The 18,519-nt window shown below is 42.1% G+C and overlaps 1 protein-coding gene across 11 annotated transcripts in view; it reads left to right on the top strand.

Annotated features, from left to right (window-relative positions):
• LOC101536302 (phospholipid-transporting ATPase IB) overlaps positions 1-18,519 on the top strand; it is a 633,219-nt gene that overhangs the window by 190,196 nt on the left and 424,504 nt on the right. For all 11 annotated transcript variants that reach the window (XM_058670954.1, XM_058670952.1, XM_058670953.1 and 8 more), the window contains 5 exons: positions 289-416; positions 1,423-1,500; positions 6,735-6,823; positions 7,111-7,155; positions 13,262-13,337. In XM_058670954.1, coding sequence (XP_058526937.1) covers positions 289-416; positions 1,423-1,500; positions 6,735-6,823; positions 7,111-7,155; positions 13,262-13,337 — 416 coding nt within the window. The remainder of the gene's footprint in view (positions 1-288; positions 417-1,422; positions 1,501-6,734; positions 6,824-7,110; positions 7,156-13,261; positions 13,338-18,519) is intronic.

Below are 18,519 nucleotides of genomic sequence, written 5' to 3'. Positions count from 1 at the left end.
CAAACAGCCCTCCCATTGGTTCATGCAGTGCCCTGTGAGCGCCACTTGAGTAGCTGTGCCCTGCTGCAAGGCACACCAGGGAGCATGTCCCCTTGCCTGACGTCCAGGGAGAAGCCAGCTGTTTGTTAGCAGGAACTGTGTCTGCCTTTGTACGCAGAGTTACTCACACATGCTAGATGCTCAGTAACATTTAACTCTTTGAATGTGAATTTTGCGGTGGGCATCATTTAGAGGAGAAGGCTGAATGGAGACTGTAGCTGAAGCTGCATTTGTGGTTTTCCTCTGCAGACACGAGCTCAGATAACTTTGGATACAATCTGTTGACGTTCATCATTTTGTACAATAATCTAATTCCAATCAGTCTGCTGGTGACCCTGGAGGTTGTGAAGTACACACAAGCCCTCTTTATAAACTGGGTGAGTATTATTAAAGCAGAGACTGGAAGCTGAGTGCCCGTGGAACTGTTGACCCCTGTTTTCCAGTCAGTGTCTGTGTTGTTGAAGTGGGTTCCTGGGAAAGAAGTAGTCGAGATGATTTATGTTTGGGTCCTGGGTCAAGCATGCCGAAGAGAACCGAGAAAGTATGCCCATGAATGTGTCCTAGAGAAATGGGCAGGATGATGGACCTATTCAAAAGTTGGCATGAAGACTAATTGAGATAATGCAGCTAGCATGTTGAACAGGTGTTTGTCATCTGTAATTGCTGTTGATTTTTTAGAAGGCTTATTTATGTATTTGAGAGAAAGAATTAGAAGGACAGAGAAATAGAGATCTTCCATTTGCTGGTTCACTCCCCAAAAGGCCACAGAGACCAGGATGAAGCCAGGAAGCTGGAGCTTCTTCCTAGTCTCCCACGTGGATTCAGGGGTCCAAGCATCCAGGTCTCCCATTGCTTTCCCATGTGCTTTAGCAAGAAGCTGGTTTGAAAGTGGAGCAACTGGGTCTCCAACCAGTGCCCATGTGGGAAGTAGGCATCATAGGTTGCAGTTTAACCTGGTATACCACAGTTCTGGCCCTGTTGATGCTTTTTAGGTCTTGTCAGTGCTGAACAAAATGCTTATTGACTTGTTAGAGTGGGGTTCATGATATATTAGAATTCGCTGTGACTGTAAACTTGCATTCGATTGTACAAAGAGAAGTTGGAGTTTATGGAATTGCCATGGCTGTTCTTGTTGGCCTTTAGCTATCTGTGCTTGCAGAGAAGATGCATCTGAAAGTGTTTCTGTGTGATGTTCACAGCAACACTGTGAGCAGGATACTCACCAGGCTCGGAGTCATGACTTAGTTCAAGTCATGATCTTAATAGCTGCTGTATTATTACCCCCAAAGTGATTATGAAAATGAAAGGGTCTTAAGCCCTGTGTATTCATCTGAATAGATTATTAGATTGTGTTTTCTAATCTTTTCATTCTCTCTGTCCCAGGACACAGATATGTATTATCTAGGAAATGATACTCCTGCAATGGCTAGGACATCAAACCTTAATGAAGAGCTTGGGCAGGTGAGAGCCTCCTTGGAAACTTGGGTAATGTGCAAGACCAGATGAATGCTATTAGAAGAATCATGGGGGATTTGACGAGCATAACTCTCCATGTATGTAGCTATGGAGTCTGCAGTATTATCCAGCACCAATAGTATTTGGTTTTGACTTCCATTTGAAATCAGCTTGTCATCCAGAAGACAGTTATAAAAAATATATAACACGTCATCATTTGGGAGCCTTTACGTAAGTGTTTATCAGCAGTAAATGACAGGGAAAACAATGGCTAAGGTATGTGGGTGCTGGGTAACCTCACAAAGCATGTGGGGGCTAATCTGAAACACATGTGTCCCTCACGTGCTCCAGGTTTTGTTTCTGGGCTATTCCAGGAGGCAGTGTCCTTTCAACTTTATCCTCACAGCTCCACTTTAGTGAGTAGTGCTTTGCGTCACGTTTCTGCTTTACATTGAAATTGCTGTAAGAAACAGTCTTTGTTCTGAGTGCATTGTGATAAAAGATTTTAATTTCTGATTTCTTTTTTGGTTAAAAATTTATTTTTATTTATTTTATAAATCAGATAGAGGGAAGGTAGAGAGAGACAGAGAAAGAGGGAGCTCTTCCATCCACTAGTTCATTCCCCAGTGGCCGCTACTCCCAGTACTAGGCCAAGTGGAAGCCACAAGCTTCTCTGGGTACTGTTCATGGGTGACAGGGCCCCAAGCACTTGGGCCATCTTCCATTGCTTTCCCAAGTGCATTAGTAGAGAGCTAGATTGGAAGTGGAGCAACCGGGACTTCAACTAATGTTTATATAGGATATCAGTGCTGAAGGAAGGGACTGACCTACTGCACCACAACCCAGGCCGTGATTTCATTTGTACATCCTATTAAACCTCCCAGCAACCCTTTAAGGTGACTGATTTTTTTCATCGTTTTACTTTAATTATTTGAAAGACAGTGTTTACAGAGAGAAGGACAGATAGAGAGATTTTTGATCCACTGGTTTACTCCCAAAATGGCCACAGTGGCCAGAGCTGCGTTGCTCCGAAGCTAGGAACCAGTAGCTTCCTCCGAGTCTCCCACATGGGTGCAGGCTCCCAAGGCTTTGAGCTGTCCTTGACTGCTTTCTCAGGTCACAAACAGAGACCTGGATGGGAAGTGGAGTAGCCGGGGCTAGAGCCAGTATCCATATTGGATGTTGGTGCTGCAGGTGGAGGACTAGCTAACTACACCACCATGTTGGCATCAGTTTACAGGTGCAGACATGCATAGCTCATTAGTGAATGGAAGAATGCAGACTTCAGATCGTCCAGTTCCAGCCTCCTCATGCTTAGCTGCCTGGCGCAGGGAGTGCTGGGAACCACCTCCCATGCTCAGCTCCTCTGGCCAGGTGCTGGAGAGATGTCTCATTTACCTGAGGGCTAGAAAACATCTTGGATGGAAGTGTTTTCTTTTCTCTTTTTAATTTTTTCCTTCCTTCCTTCCTTCCTTCCTTCCTTCCTTCCTTCCTTCCTTCCTTCCTTCCTTCCTTCCTTCCTCCTTCCTTCCTATCTTCTTCTTTCGCTAGCAAAGTAAATTCTTTAATGCTTTGCAGACAGTTGAGGCTCAAGTTTGTGCATAAATTGTTAAGCAAATAGAAATTTATAGATAAAAATGGTATTGGTTCTGTTCCTTTGTAATTTCAAAATCTACTCAGAGTTAGTAAAGTTTTGTCTTTAGCTTTTCTTTAATTCTGTATGCTCACATATGCCCTTTAAAATGTTTTTTCCCTTACACCTCTTTTTAAAAGCATTTATCTATTTGAAAAACAGTTACAGGGAGAGAGAGCGCGCTCTTCCATCTGTTGGTTCACTGCCCAAATTGTGGCAACAGCCAGGGCTAGATCAGGGTGAAGAAGGGATCAGAAGGTTCTTTGAGGTCTCCCAGGGGGAAGCAGAGGCCCAACGACTTGGGCCCTCTTCCTCTTTAACAGGGAGCTGGAGTACAAGTGGAGTACTGGAGACATGAACCAGTGCCCACAGGGGGTGCTAATGCTGCACATGGAGGTTTAACCTGCTGTATCACAGCTCCAGCCCTTCCTTTACATTTTAAAAACAAACAAAGAAAACAACAATAACAACAAAAACTGGTTAGAGAGACAGATAGCTCCAAAATCCTGCAATGTCCAGGGCTGGCTTAGAACTTCAACCAACAGCTGGGAACACAATGGAGGACTCCCATTTAGGTGACAGGGCCTCAGTCCTCACTGCTGCCTCCCAGAGTGGGTTAGCAGGGTGCCAGAATCAGGAGCAGAGACAAGGACTGTGTCCAAGGGTTCTGATGCGGAATGTGTTAATGACCAGGCCCAGTGTCCACTTCTGTGTTCTTCAGTTCCTCACACAGCAGAGAGATGATCAGTAGGGATCACCTACTGGCTTGGAGACAAGTCCTCCCGGGGGAACTCACACTGAAGGCCTCCCCTGCCAGCCTCTGGTGCAGCCACACGGGGCCAGGACTGTCCCCAGGATGACTTGGCACTTAACCCACTGTTCTCTACCGCACGTTCTCCCCTTCTAGAATGGCACTGTAACTTTGCTTGTCTGCCTGGTAGAATTCTGCTCTTTTATGAATCACTGAATTCTGGGTACCTATTGACTAAGTGTGCATCTTCTTTGAATCCTTGTCCAGTTTTCCAGGTAAAACTCCTTTGTCTGCCTTCTGTGTTCCCACAGCATCTCTCTAACATGATAGAGGGCACTTGAGAAAAATTGTGGAAAATGGGATTAGAAGAACAATGTGGTACAAAAAGTTTTGAAGCCCATGGATGTTTTTTTTTCATAGTAATTTTCCATGACTTTTTGAAGACCCTCTCAAAGACACTCAAATAGATGTGATTAGTTGTGTAATTGTTAGTTGTTTCTCTCTGGAGACTTTTGAGCGTTGCGGGTATGTACTGCTGTGCTATGTGCAGCCGGCTATCCGTAGCTGTGGATTCCATGTCTATGGGTTCAACCAACCACAGCTTGACGAAGTGTGGTTAAACCGATGATACTTGTGTCCATACTGAACGTGCTAAGATCTTTTTTGATGTCATTAATCCCAAAATAATATGCTCTCACAAATATTTACATAGTGTTTACATTATATTAGATGTAATAAGTAATCTAGAGATAACATAAAATATAAGAGATATAGCAGTATGTTGGAGTTCTGTGCAGAACTACACTATTTTCTATGAAGAGGCTGCATACGCCTGGATTTTGTATGTATGGGGCGGGGGGCACGGGTCCTAGAACCAGGCCCCTCTGGTACCAGTGATCAGTGAGTGCAATCTTTGTTTTTGTCCGTTTCCCATAATGCTCGGTATATTCAGTGTCATGTTCTGAGGCGCCATTGAACTGGACCTGAATGATGAAAGGGTTCCAAGTTCTCAGGATGCATACTGACATGAAGTGATTCATCCTGGCTGGGGAGAGGGGAAAAGTACGTGTGAGGAAGAAGTTTTACATTGCAACGTTTCAAGAGAGTAAAAATTCAGTAGATATAGTGATAGCAAGTCAATCTTGATCATTCCTTATTGTAAAATTTTCTATAAAACAGTTTGACAAGTTTTAGTTTTTTTTAAAAGAGGGATTGTGTATTCAAGATGGATTCTGTTGAGTAGTTGTCAACATGTATAAGCACTAACTGTACCGGTACTGATTTTATAGTTTGATGTAATGTTTGATTTCTTTAGAAGCTTTAATCTTTCTTTACCTGCAGATCCTTTGATTGCTTTGCAAGTGTTCTCTGTGCATGTTTATACTGCTTAATTAAGAAAAATGCAGAGTAAGCAGTTTGTATTGTTAATTCCTCTGCTCAGGAGCCAGGAAACACTGCTTCCCCAGATGTATTCCCTGGGTTCTCAGGATGCCGTTCGCATCTGGCAGCAGTCTCAGAGGAAAACCACTGAAAAACAAAGGTCCTTGTCCAGGACACAAAATCCCAGAATGCTCAGGTGGCATGATGTTCTGGCTGGACCCTTTATTGCACAGAGGCAAAGACGGAGCTCGGAAGGTCAGGGCAACTTTGCAGGGATACGTGACTGGGTTGCAACACAGCCTGCCTGCACCGGATTCTCTGCCATATTATGGTCTTGAGTTCCATGCCTCTTCCACTTCACATCGTCAGCCTCAGATCATATACTTGACATATCATATTTGCAATTGGAATATGTCTGCTCTGTATTCAGTCTTGTCACGATGGCTAGCTTGTTAAACTACTCAGTCATTTGTCTTTTCTTGTTTGGATATTGAGAGATTTTTGTGTCAGATTTGTGAAACTTTGCATCTTGGAAAGTGATGTAATACATTATGGGTTAATCCGCTGTGTAATTGACTCACAGGCTCATCTTGTCTTTGTTTGCATCTTCACTAGTGGTTGAGAAGCTTGAGTTTGTTCTGTTTTCCTTCAGGATATGCTTTCTTATTCCGGTGGGAGTGAAGTCTTTTCTTTTTTCTTTTTTTTTTTTTTTAAAGATTTATTTTATTTTTATTACAAAGTCAGATATACTGAGAGGAGGAGAGATAGAGAGGAAGTGGAGCTGCCGGGATTAGAACCAGCAGCCATATGGGATCAAGGCGAGGACCTTAGCCACTAGGCCACGCCGCTGAGCCCAAAAGTCCACCTCTCTTTGAGAGAGAGCTGGCCCTGACCTACTGGTTCACACCCCGAGGCTGAGCCAGCCCCGTAGGAGGAGCTACAGACTCAGTCAAGGTCTCCCAGCTGGATGGCAGGAATCCAGTCAGTTGAACCATCCCTTGAGTCTACTCCCAGCATCTCCAATAGTAGGAATCTGGAGTCAGGGACCGTAACTTGGAACTGAACCCAGATACTGCAGTGTGGGACAATGGATTCATAACCTCTAGGCTGAATGCCGGCACTGGAGACCGAGTGTCCAAAAGAGCAACATACCATATGAGGTCGTGCGTCCTGAGTAATGTTGTGCAGCACTGAGCTGTTTCAACCTATAGACTCAAAAGGACACCAGGGCCATGACTGAAGCTTCTTTGGCCTATTTCTGTGCGATTTGAGTCAGACTTAGTAATGAATATAGGTTTGTAAATGATCTAAGCCTTAAGGTATATACACATAGATTTGCTATGGATTTGCTTGCTTTAAGGCAATCTGTTTATAAGTTTTATGCAGATTTTGAAAAATATACAAGGAGAGACTTCAGGTGTTAGTCTTACTTCTTACTACATTCTTCATGTGTACTTATTTGACTTCCCGGTTTAGGTAAAATACCTGTTTTCTGACAAGACTGGGACTCTTACATGCAATATCATGAACTTCAAGAAGTGCAGCATTGCTGGAGTGACCTATGGGTACGTGTGTTTGTTTACTGAACATTCCACTTGTATGCTTGTAGTAAAGCAAGGCCGTTTTTAACTAGTTGGATATCTTGAGTTTCAGTACTTCCAAAGGAGTTACATGGATGGTTACTACGGAGTGTGCTTAAACCGTAATAGAGCCCAAATGAAAATTTATAAGCAAAGTGTTCATTCCTGCAAATACTGACTTAGTGAATGATTCCAGGGTGTGTGTAAATCTCTCTGTCTTACTGGGGTTTTGATCACAGACTGGTAACCATCCTGTTTTCCCTTCCTGACAGCCATTTCCCGGAGCTGGCGAGGGAGCCGTCCTCCGATGACTTCTGGTAAGACACTTCTGCTTCTTCCTGATGCAGTAGCATGAAAGACTTCAGAAGACTTTCAGATTAGCATTTCTCACCTCAGTATTTTTATAGAGAGACTAAAGTGGCTTATATGTTATCTGAATAATTGTCAGAATAAGATTTAAACACAAGCACAGCTTTGAAAGTCCACACTGTAAAGCTTTTGACAAAAATAACCTGCTCTTGGTTCCAGCGCATCCATTTCCCTGAGGCAGCCAGCTTGGACTTCAGGGGTTTAGTTTTTACTTCAGAGTTTCAAAATCATATGCTCAGGCTCATTTACAATGTGTAGACATTGCTAGACTTCCTGCTGTGGAAAAGCAAGGTTTCTCATCTTAAATTTTTCTGTGTATCGTCAGCCTTTGAAATTTAAACTAGAAGCTTATGTGCAGGTTTGTTTTTCTTCAATATGTTGAGGATTTAATGCGTGACTCATGGGCCATTTCTCTCTGAATGTATTCCCTTCTGCGCTCCTCATACTATTTGATAATTTCTGCTCCTCCAGTTAAACAGATCGCCACTCTCTTGATTGAATCCTCACTTTGTTAACTTCCTATCCCATTTTTCATGTTTTTAGTTTCATTTTCTGACCTTATTTGGCTGGATCTTTTATCCTTCAAGTGGAGTTTCTCATTCTTAGTTTCAAAAATTTCTCTTGACCTTGCCCGTGCCTTGTCTGTGTCCTCTGCTCTGCCCTCCTGTGCCCACACACCAGTTCCCTACCAATCCCTGGATTTCATTTCTTAAGTTCACTTTATAGACTTTGTTTGAAGGCCTAATAAAATTGTTTACTGTGTTCCCATATATTTTTTTTAAAGATTTATTATTATTGGAAAGCCGGATATACAGAGAGGAGGAGAGACAGAGAGGAAGATCTTCCGTCCGATGCTTCACTCCCCAAGTGAGCCGCAACGGCTGGTGCGCACCAATCCGATGCCGGGAACCAGGAACCTCCTCCGGGTCTCTCACACGGGTGCAGGGTCCCAAAGCTTTGGGCCATCCTTGACTGCTTTCCCAGGCCACAAGCAGGGAGCTGGATGGGAAGTGGAACTGCCGGGATTAGAACCGGCGCCCATATGGGACCCCAGGGCGTTCAAGGCGAGGACTTTAGCCACTAGGCCACGCTGCCAGGCCCTGTATTCTCATATTTTAAGAAAATTATTTTTGTATGATTATATATGTAATAGAATTTTAAAAGAAGTTTTAGTTTCACAGTCAAATTAAGATGTGGTGTAGGATTCGCGTATCAATCTTGTCTCGCCCTCCTCTGCTTCCTCTCCCATTTCTCCCATTGTGAAGCAGAGGGATACACTTGTTACAGAGGGTGAGATGCGCTCAGAACCACACGAAATTGGTAGTTTTCATCAGGTTCACTCCTGCGTTGTGCTGTCTTTGGACAAATGTATCCACTGGTAGATTCATGTAATACTTATCCCCTGCCCTAAAAATGTGTCGTGCTCTGCCTTTTCAGTTTTCTTGATCTGTCCTCCACAACTCATGGCCACCACTGACCTTTCTACTGGCTCCATCATCTTGACCGGAATGTGACATTGTTGGAATCTGTAGGTTGTTCAGGTTGGCCCTTTTCCTGCATTGATTGCCGACTTGTTTAGTGATGTGTTATAGCACATTGTCTGATGAATGCATCACAGTTTATTTACCTGTTGACCCACTGGAGGACATCTTGATTGCCTTTTGGTTTTGGCAAGTATTATTCAAGGTGCTGTAGACCTTCATGGATAGGCTTTGGAGATGGACATAAATTGTAATCTCCCTTAGGCAAATACCAAAGAGCTTGGTAGCTGGATTGTGTGGTACAATTATGTTTAGTTGTATAAAGAACCTTCTAAACTGTCTTTCAAAGTGATCTTCCATTGTGCTGTCCGTGATCAGTGAATGATGGTTACTCTTGTTTCACATCCCCACGAGCATTTGGTGTTCTGAGATTTGCTCATTCTAGTAGTGTGTGGTGACATCTAATTGTAATGTGCATTTTCATGATGGTGTGTGATGCTGAAGATCTTCTCATATGATTTTTTTAAACATCTGCACATCTTCTTTGGTGAGATGTCAAGGGGTTTTGATTCATTTTTTTCAATTATGTTGCTTGTTTTCTGTGTAACTTTTTTTAAAAGCAGAAAGATTTATATACTTGTTTGATAATCAGAGTTACAGAGAGAGGAAGATAAACAGAGAAAGAGAGAGAGAGAGAGATTGATTTTTTTAAAGTTTTATTTATTTTTATTGCAAAGTCAGATATATATATATATATATATATATATATATATATATATATGGAAAGGAGGAGAAACAGAGAGAAATATCTTCCGTCCAGTGATTCACTCCCCAAGTGAGCGCAACGGTTGATGCTGAGCCAATCCAAAGCCAGGAGCTCTTCCAGGTCTCCCACATGGGTGAAGGGTCCCAAGGCTTTGAGCCGTCCTTGACTGCTTTCCCAGGCCACAAGCAGGGAGCTGGATGGGAAGTGGGGCTGCTGGGATTAGAAGCGTCGCCCACATAGGATCACGTCGCTGGGCCTGAGAGAGATTGATTCTATCTAGTGGTTTGCTCCCTAGAATATCTGCAAAGGCTAGGACTAGGCTAGGCTAGGCTGAATCCAAGAACCTGGAACCCTATCTGTGTCTCCCTCCTGGGTGAGAGAGGCCGGTGCACTTGGGCCCTGATTTTGCAGATACATTCACCGGAGGCTGGATTGGAAGTGTGGTGGCTGGGCCTTGAGCTACTGCTCAAAAGCAATGCCAGATTGTAGACAAGCAGCTTCACCTGCTGTACCACAACCACGACTCCATTCTTTTATTTTCTTATTGTTGAGTTTTAGGGTTTCTTTGGGTAGTAGTCCTTTATTGGACTATATTTTGTGACTATTTTCTATGACTTTGTGTCCTATTTTCTTATGCTCTTGACAGCGTCTTTTATAAAAGTTTTAAATTTCAACAAAGTCCAGTTTATTCCTGGGACTTTGCTGTAGCTAAAAATCACTGTTGTATTCAAGGTTATGCCAGCGTTCTCTTGTGTTTCACCCTAGAGAGTTTATGTTTTGGTGTTTCTCATTTGTGTGTTGGATCCATTTTGAGTGATTTGTTGTTGTTATTTAAGGTGTGCAGCCTGTGTCTAGAGCCACATGTTTTGCACATGAATGTTGTCCTAGCTCCATTTGTTGAGAAGATTATCTTTGCTTCACTGTATTTATGGCTTTTGCTCCCTGACTATATTTACTTTTTATGTCTGGGGTCTCTTTTTGATCTGTCTGTTATACCCTGTCTTAATTCCTGTGGCTTTACAGTAAGCCTTCAAGTTCCAAGATGTCAGTTCTCCAGCTTTATTCTCTCTTTCAATATTGCGTTGATTGTTCTGTGTCTTTTGCTTCTCTGTCTATACTCTAGAACCAGTCTGTCAGTCCTGCAAAATAATTTAAGGGATTTTTATGGAGATCATGTGAAATCTATAGGTCAAGTTGGAAAGTACATCCAATTAAAAAAAAATTTTTATTTATGTAAAAATGCACAGAAGAAAATTTAGAAGGCATACATATGCAGAAAGAGAGAGGAAGCTGGAAAGAGGGAGAGAAGGTTGGAAGGAGAGAGGGAGGGAGGAAGGGAAGGGGAGAGAGAGAGAGAGAGAGAGAGAGAGAGAGAGACTGACTGTTTCATGAACTGGTTCATTCCTCCAAATGTGTACATTCATATGATGAATGGGGCTGGCCAGGCTGAAGCCAGGCAGCTGGGAGCTCATCTGGCATCAACCACAGGGCTAGCAGGGATCAAGTATTTGAGCCCTCACCTGCTGCCTGCAGGGTGTGTGCTAGCAGGAAGCTGGAATTTGAAGCAGAGGCAGGCCTTGAGCCTGGGCACTGAGATATGGGATACAGGCCTCTTGGCTGCTGTGCCAAATGTTTGCTCCTGATGTCCCACTTTAACTATTTTACAAGTGTATAATTTACTTGCATTAATAAAATGCTTTATAACCATTTCCACTATTTGTTCCCAGAGCTTGTTTTTCTGAAAACTTGTGTTTTTAAGTAGTATTTCCTCACTACCTCCAGCCCTTGATAACAACATTCAACTTGCTATGTATGTGGTTTTTATCATAAGCACCTAATATTTTTTCTTTATTAATTATTTTGCATTATGTGACAGTTTCATAGGCTCTGGGAATCCCCCCACCCCTTCCCATGCCCCTCCCCCTGGTGGATTCCTCCACCTTGATACATCAAGATTCTTTCCTTGCAAACGTATACCAAGCATAGAGTCCAGCTACTTATTGTCCAGATGGGTTGAACAGTTTCTTGGGGAGACCATTTCTGGTCCAAAGTTAGAGCTGGTAGAATATCATCCCAGTCAATTAAGAGTCCCAATATAACATCAACAGCAATTTGCAACATTATGGAATTGACACATAAGCACCTAATATTAGCAGACTCATATAGCCAAGGCTTATCCATGTTGTAGCTGATATCAGAACTTCTTTTCTTTTTAGGGTGAGCAGTGTTTGATTGTGTGTCTATAACACACCTTATTTTTCTATTCAAATGTTCTCTGTTGATGAGCATTTGGGTTACCTTTGCCTTTGGTTCCTGGGAATAGCTCCTGCTATGAATGTTGGTGTACAAGTATATGTGTGAATTCCTTCTCTCATGTCTTTCTCTTCTACACCTAGGGGTGGAATTGCTGAATAACATGATGATCCCAGGCTTAGCATTCCTAGGAACCATGAAATCATTTCTCACAGCAACTGCCTCATTTTGCATTCCCACCAGGAACATACAAGGCTCACATTTCTCTACATCACTGCTTCCTCACCAGCACTTATCGCACTTGGATTTTAGTTCCTTTTTTTTTTTGCTTTTTAAATAACCATCCTAACGGGTTTGGAGTTTTCTTACAATGAGTGTCGTCTGCTCCTACTTTGAAACCTATGTCCTAACAGAACTGCATGGTGGGGCTGTCTCTGAAAATCGGAGCTGGGTAAGGTGTGGGTGCGCACGCACACACACACACACACACACACACACACAGCACATTGCCATCCACTGATTCTTTCCCTACGTGCTCACAACAGCCAGGGGTGGGCCAGGCCAAAGCTGGGAGCCTGAAGCTCCATCCCGTGTGTGTGGCAGGTGCGCAAGTAGTTGAGCCTGGAAGCTGGAATCAGAAGCAGAGCTGGGACTAGAACTCACACACCCTTGCTGATTTGAGATGTAGGTGTACTCAGTGGCAACTGAGTACAATCTGAACCAAATGCCTGCCCCTACAGGAAGGTTCTTGCAGGCTGAGTCTTCCTGAAGTCTTCGCTTTCCATCTTCTACATTCTGTAGTTCACGAGTGCCTCAAGCTATCGTTTCCCCAGCCTTCACAGGGTACCAGCTTGCATGTCAGGAGCTCCCTTTTGCAGCTCTTGGTTGCCATGTTCTCTGCTATGCTGTACTCTGATCTCTGTTCAGATTCGTGTTGACATCCACAGTGTTGTTTCTTTTTCTACTGTCTTAAAGAAAGTGTTTCAGGAGAGAATGGAGATAGATCAATGTACTTAGCCCGGTACATTTGATTCAGTGTAGTAGCACACAGCTGGCATGTAAAGCTTCTTTTCTTGTAGTTATATTTTAAAAACATTTCTTTATGCATTTAAGAGGGAGATAAGAGATAGATAGATGGACAGATAAATGTATGGTGTGTGAGAGTATTACCACCTGCTGGTTCATTTTCCAAAAGTCCATGATAGCTGTGGCTGGGCTGGCATCAAGGGCAGGACCTCGCAGCTCAATGCAGGTCTCCTGTGTGGGTGGGAGGAACCCCATTTCTTTGCCTAGGGCATTCTAAAGTAGGGTGCAGGTGTCCTAACGACTGGACCAGACACATGTCCTGGTCATTGTGGGCGTTTGGAGAGTGAAGCAGCAGGTGAGGTCTTATTCTCTCTCATTTGCTATCTCAGATAAATAAAAAATTGCAAAACGAGTTTAGTAGATCTCAGTGGGCTTTCCAAGTATGGTTCTTCCTGAAGCAGATCACTACCAGGTCTTAAGATGGAAATTTCTGAACTGAATAGATATTTTTAATTCTCTTTTTTCTAGTCATATGCCGCCACACCCTAGTGACTCCTGTGATTTTAATGATCCCCGACTATTGAAGAACATTGAAGATCATCATGTAAGTCCGGATTTCTCTTCAAAGACACTAGACAGCTGATGGTGTACTTTGTTCCCCTCTGCTGTTCAGTTATTTTTAATTAACACAGATTACTTGTACAAATACAGGGAGTGCAGAGGTCTATACACAGTGGTTTCAGAATGAAATCGGGATGATTAGCCTACAGTGTACTTCAATCTCTGTGGTTTGTGTTTTAGAGCCCAAGGTGAGCTGCAGTGTTTATTTCCTGCTGCGGGTATTGTGGGGAGAGATTTTTTCTTTTAGAGATTAATTTGTTTATGTGTTTAAAAAGCATAGTTACAGATAGGAAGAGGGAGAGACGCAGAGATGTTCCACGTGCTGGTGCACTCCCCAGTGGCCACAGTGGCTGCAGCTGGGCTGCTCCAAAGGCAGCAGCTTCTTCCGGGTGGTGCATGAGCCTGAACACTCGTGCTGCAGTCCCAGGCCATAACCAGGCAGCACCCATGACTTACACCAGTGCCCGTGTGGGCTACCGACCCTGCAGACCAGCCCCAGTGGAAGGATCTTTTTTAATACTGTATTATCCTGTTTTATATGAGATAAGGTGAACACATTTCCTGTTTTTCACAGTGCATACTTAGGAGCGTGGTGATGCTTCCTACTCTGTTCTTCCTAGTCTGTATGCCAGTGACCCACAGCCTTGCTTCTTTCTCTTTTTAAACAGTTCTTTTACACTTATGTCATTTCAGCTGGCTTCATGAATCATAGGTTTAACACTCCATTAGGTAAAGAATTCAACAAATAGCAAATAGAAAATAAAGACCACTCATCCTCAACTTTACCAAAAATACAATAAACTCTCACAATGTCAGTTTTGCTCATAAACATTACATTTTTTGTAATCTGTATTTTAGGTACCACAGGGGAAATATATGGTAATTTTCTTTTTGGTACTGGCTCATTTCACTAAGAATAATAGTTTCCTCTTGATTCCATGTTGTTGGCAAAACACAACTTTTTATTCTTTTTTAGTGGCTGAGTAATATTCTGAATTGTACTATACAACATTTTCTTTATCCATTCCTCAGTGGGTGGACATCTGGGTTGCTTTCATACCTTGGCTGTAAACATGGGAATACAGATGTCTGGGACATATGCTGATTGCCTTTTGTTTGGGCCAATTTCTAGGAGTGGGATGACTGGGTTATATGGTAGGTCTGTTTTCAGTTTTCTGTGGAATAGTCAGACTTCCTTCCAGAATGTGTGTACTAGGCTACATTCTCACCAGTCACGTATTAGAGTTCTTTTCCCCCCAACATCCTTGTCAGCATTTCCTGTTTGCTGATTTCTGTATGGTAGTCCACCTAACTGGAGTGAGGTGAAACCTCGTTTTCATTTTTATTTTTGTTTGCATTTTCCTGATGGCCACTGTTCCTGATGGTCATTTAAATTTCACCCTTCGAAAAACACCAGTTCATGTCCTTTTCAGATTTCTTAGCTGGATATTTTGTTTTGTTGTTGAGTTTCTGGAGCTCTTTATAAGTTCTCGATATTCATTCTTTACTAGTTACATAGATTGCAAATATTTTCTCCTGTTCTTTTAGTTGCTTCTTCACTTTTTTGTGTAAGGTGTAACATAGGGATCTTGTTTGCTACTTCTATATATGAACATCTGATTTTCCTAGAACCATTTTTGAAGAGACTGTCCTCTCACCAGTGACCGATTTTAGATTATTTGTCAAAAGTTAGTTGGTTGTGGATGTGTGGGTTGATTTTGGGATTTTGTATTCTGTACCAGTGGTCTACATGTCTATTTCTATGGCAGTTACAGGCTGTTTTGATTATGACTGCCCTGTATATCCTGAAACCTGGGATTGTGATGCCCCTGGTTTTGTTTCTGGTTTTAAAGATCACTTTGCCTATTTGGGATTTCTTATGTTTTCATATGAATTTTAGCATCATTTTTTCTAGGTCTAGTGTCGTTGCTCTTGGCTTGAGATATCACTGAATTTGTAAATTGCTTTGGATAGTATGGACATTGTGATGATATTAATTCTCCCAACCCACTAACATGAAAAGTTCTTCTATTTTTGTGTCTTATTTTGTGTTTTTCTTTAATGTCTCATAATTTTCCTTGTAAAGATCTTTCACATCCTGGGCCAGATTTATTCCAAGGTGTTTGATGTTTTGTGTAGCTTAATAGGAGCGTTTTATAAGGTACAGTTTTCTGGGTGGATAGTTGTTTTTTTCTTTTAGAACTTGGACTGTGTGTTGCTTTTTTAGCTTATACAGTTTCTGATGTAACATCTGCTCTAAGTCTTGGAGATTTTCTGAAGTTAATTTCTCATTTTCTCATGCATATTTCAGAAACTTTGTGCTTGACTGTGGACAGTTTGACTATATTTGGCTCTGTGTGACACTTGTAAATTTTTTGGCATCCTTGAATCCATCTGAGGTCATCTTGACCTGGACTACTTTGTTAATTAAGCCCTTTGATATTTAACGTCCAAATCCACTGTAGGCAGTGGTCAGAGTCTCCAACCATTTTCTCTGTGGAGATGGGTGGTTGGATTCAATGTAGTCGGTGTATGTTTGCAAGCAGTTTAAATACAGGCCCTATGAAGTCACATGCTCGTTTTGCCAAAATGTGGTTGGGGAGAAGGAAGATTTGCTCGACAACTTCAGGCTGTGGCTGCCCCGTATTCTTATCTATGTTGTCTTGGGATTATAGACTAAAATTAAAGCATTTGACCCAAGAAGACCTTGTTTCCCTCCCAAAGGAGTATTTCCATCTGCCTCAGAGCTTTCTTTTTTTCCTAGATCATCATTTCTGACTCTCTGGGTCCTTTAGAACTGCTTTAAGCTTTCTGTGGGCCAATAGCCAGGATGGAATTTGGCTCTTAGTCAAAGAATCAACCTATGGAAAATTTCAAAGGACAGTTCATGTGATCCCTTGATTACATTGCTAAGCAGTGACTTTGTGGGATACATTCCCCAAGATTTGCCAAGGGGTAAGGGATATCTTTCTTTCGAATCATTATGCCTAGGAATTTTGAGCTTGAGCCTTCCAGAAAAATTCATTCATTCTATCTGTGTCTACATGTAAGTATATGGATATGTCTCTTTGTGTTATTCAGATAACATAGACAGAAATCAGACTAGAAGTAACCAAGGTTTATGTAGAAAAGAGAATGGAGAGTTCATGTTTAGTGCATACAGAGTTTGGGGATGAGAAGTTCTGGGTAGTGGTGATGGGTATATAGTATTGTGAATAGATTTTATGTTGCTGAATTCTACATGTATAAATGTATACGATGGAGCACATGTATAGTTCACCAAAATTGAAAATCTTAAATGTTTGAAAAAGTACATGCACACACAATTCTATACATACATACCCATATATTTTATTCCCGAGCTTCAGGTTGTCTATTTCCCCTGATTTAATAAAGAATTAAGTAAAGTTCCAAAGGTAGGGTAATTAGGTTTTGATAATTTAAAAATCTTCATTAATTTTGTCTGGTTTGACGTTTAAGGCAGAAACTCAAAGCCAAGAATTCCACTCAGGTTTCCCTTGTGGGAGGCAGGGACCCCAGGAACTGGGCCATCATCTGTCTGCTGCCTTCCTGGGTGCACTAGCGGGATATTGGATCAGAGGCAAATCAGCCAGGACTGTGACTTACACAGGTTAACACTGCATCACCATGCCCACCATGCCCATGTGGATAGATAACAGCTGAAGAAGCGTATCTGTTAGAATGGAGGCGAGTGTAACTGTTGGCCTTGAGAACTAAGGATAGTCCATTGAAACTCTGAGAGCTGTTAAGTGGTTATTACAATTTTTATAAAAAGCACGAAATAAAATGCCTCATATGGTTATTAAAGACATGTAATTCACGGATTAAAAAGGGTAACCATTCAGTGCAATGACTATGGCACCACTTGGAAGATTTCTGTATCTTTCCCTCCCTACCACTCTTCATTTAAAAAAATAAAAATAAATTTAAACAGTATTGTTTAAAACAGGAAAATTTCTCAGATCAATTAAATTTACAAGTTTAGCTAAGCAAAAGGCGTCTCCCAAACTAGGGTGATGTCTGAGAACTGCAACCAGCAACAGATCTGACAGCATTTATAGAAAATGTAGGTAAAACAGGAAGGACGTTAACTAACTACATCTCAGTCAATCAATCAGCCAATCAATTAGAGCTTAACTAGTTAATTGGCTGTGGTTTGATCACTCGGTTGGCCGTAGCACATCCTGTCTGCAGTTGGAACGTGGCTGTAGAGGCTTTGTCAGTGTTGTAGGCAGGATCCCTGTCAAAAGCCGTGGAATCCAACCAATTTTATTGAATGCCATGTGTCATATGTGGAAGTCACTGAACACTTTTAAGCAAGTAAAAAGTTGATAAGTTTAATGAATTGGAAGAATTAATATCATCAAAATGTCCACAACATTCAGAGCAGTACACAAATTCAGTGTTATCCCAATTAGAATATCAACAATATTCTTTTCCAGCATAGAAAAACATGATGCTAAAATACATATGGAAGCATAAGAGACCCCAAATAACTATAGCAATCTTTGAAAAAAAAAAGATTTATTTTATTGAGAAGGCAGATTTACAGAGAGTAGAGACAGAAAGATCTTCCATGTGTTGGTTCACTCTCCAAATGGCTGCAATGGCTAGAGCTGAGCCAATCATGAGCCAGGATCTTCTTCCAGGTCTTTCCAAGGCTTTGGGCCGTCCTTTACTGCTCTCCCAGGCCACAGGAGGGGAGCTGGATGGGAAGTGGGGCAGCCAGGATTAGAACCAGTGCTTGTAAGTTGTAGATTTAGCCCTTGAGCCATCACTGCCTCAGTGATAGTATTTAAAAAGGTGCCATGCCAGTGTTGCCTGAACCCTCTCAGATCTTGCCCTGAGCTGGACTTTCCTTCTTGCCTAGCCGTTGTGGCGGGCAGCGTGAGATTCTTCAGAAAGCTGAAAGTGATCCCCGCATGTGACTCAACCATACCACTGCTTGGAACTTACCCCATCAAAATAAAGGCAGCTTATAAAAGAGTTGTCTGTAACCTCATGTTTACAGTGGCCTGACTCACAGTGGTTGCAGTGTGGAATCAATCCAGCTATCCACCAACTGTTGACAGGATATATAAAAATGTGGTATATATTCACTATGGAATACTATTCAGTCCTTTGAAGAACAAAAACCCTGTCTC

Source organism: Ochotona princeps, chromosome 12 (assembly GCF_030435755.1).
Source record: "Ochotona princeps isolate mOchPri1 chromosome 12, mOchPri1.hap1, whole genome shotgun sequence".
Taxonomy (NCBI): domain Eukaryota; kingdom Metazoa; phylum Chordata; class Mammalia; order Lagomorpha; family Ochotonidae; genus Ochotona; species Ochotona princeps.
This window is presented reverse-complemented; position numbering and strand designations above follow the sequence as displayed.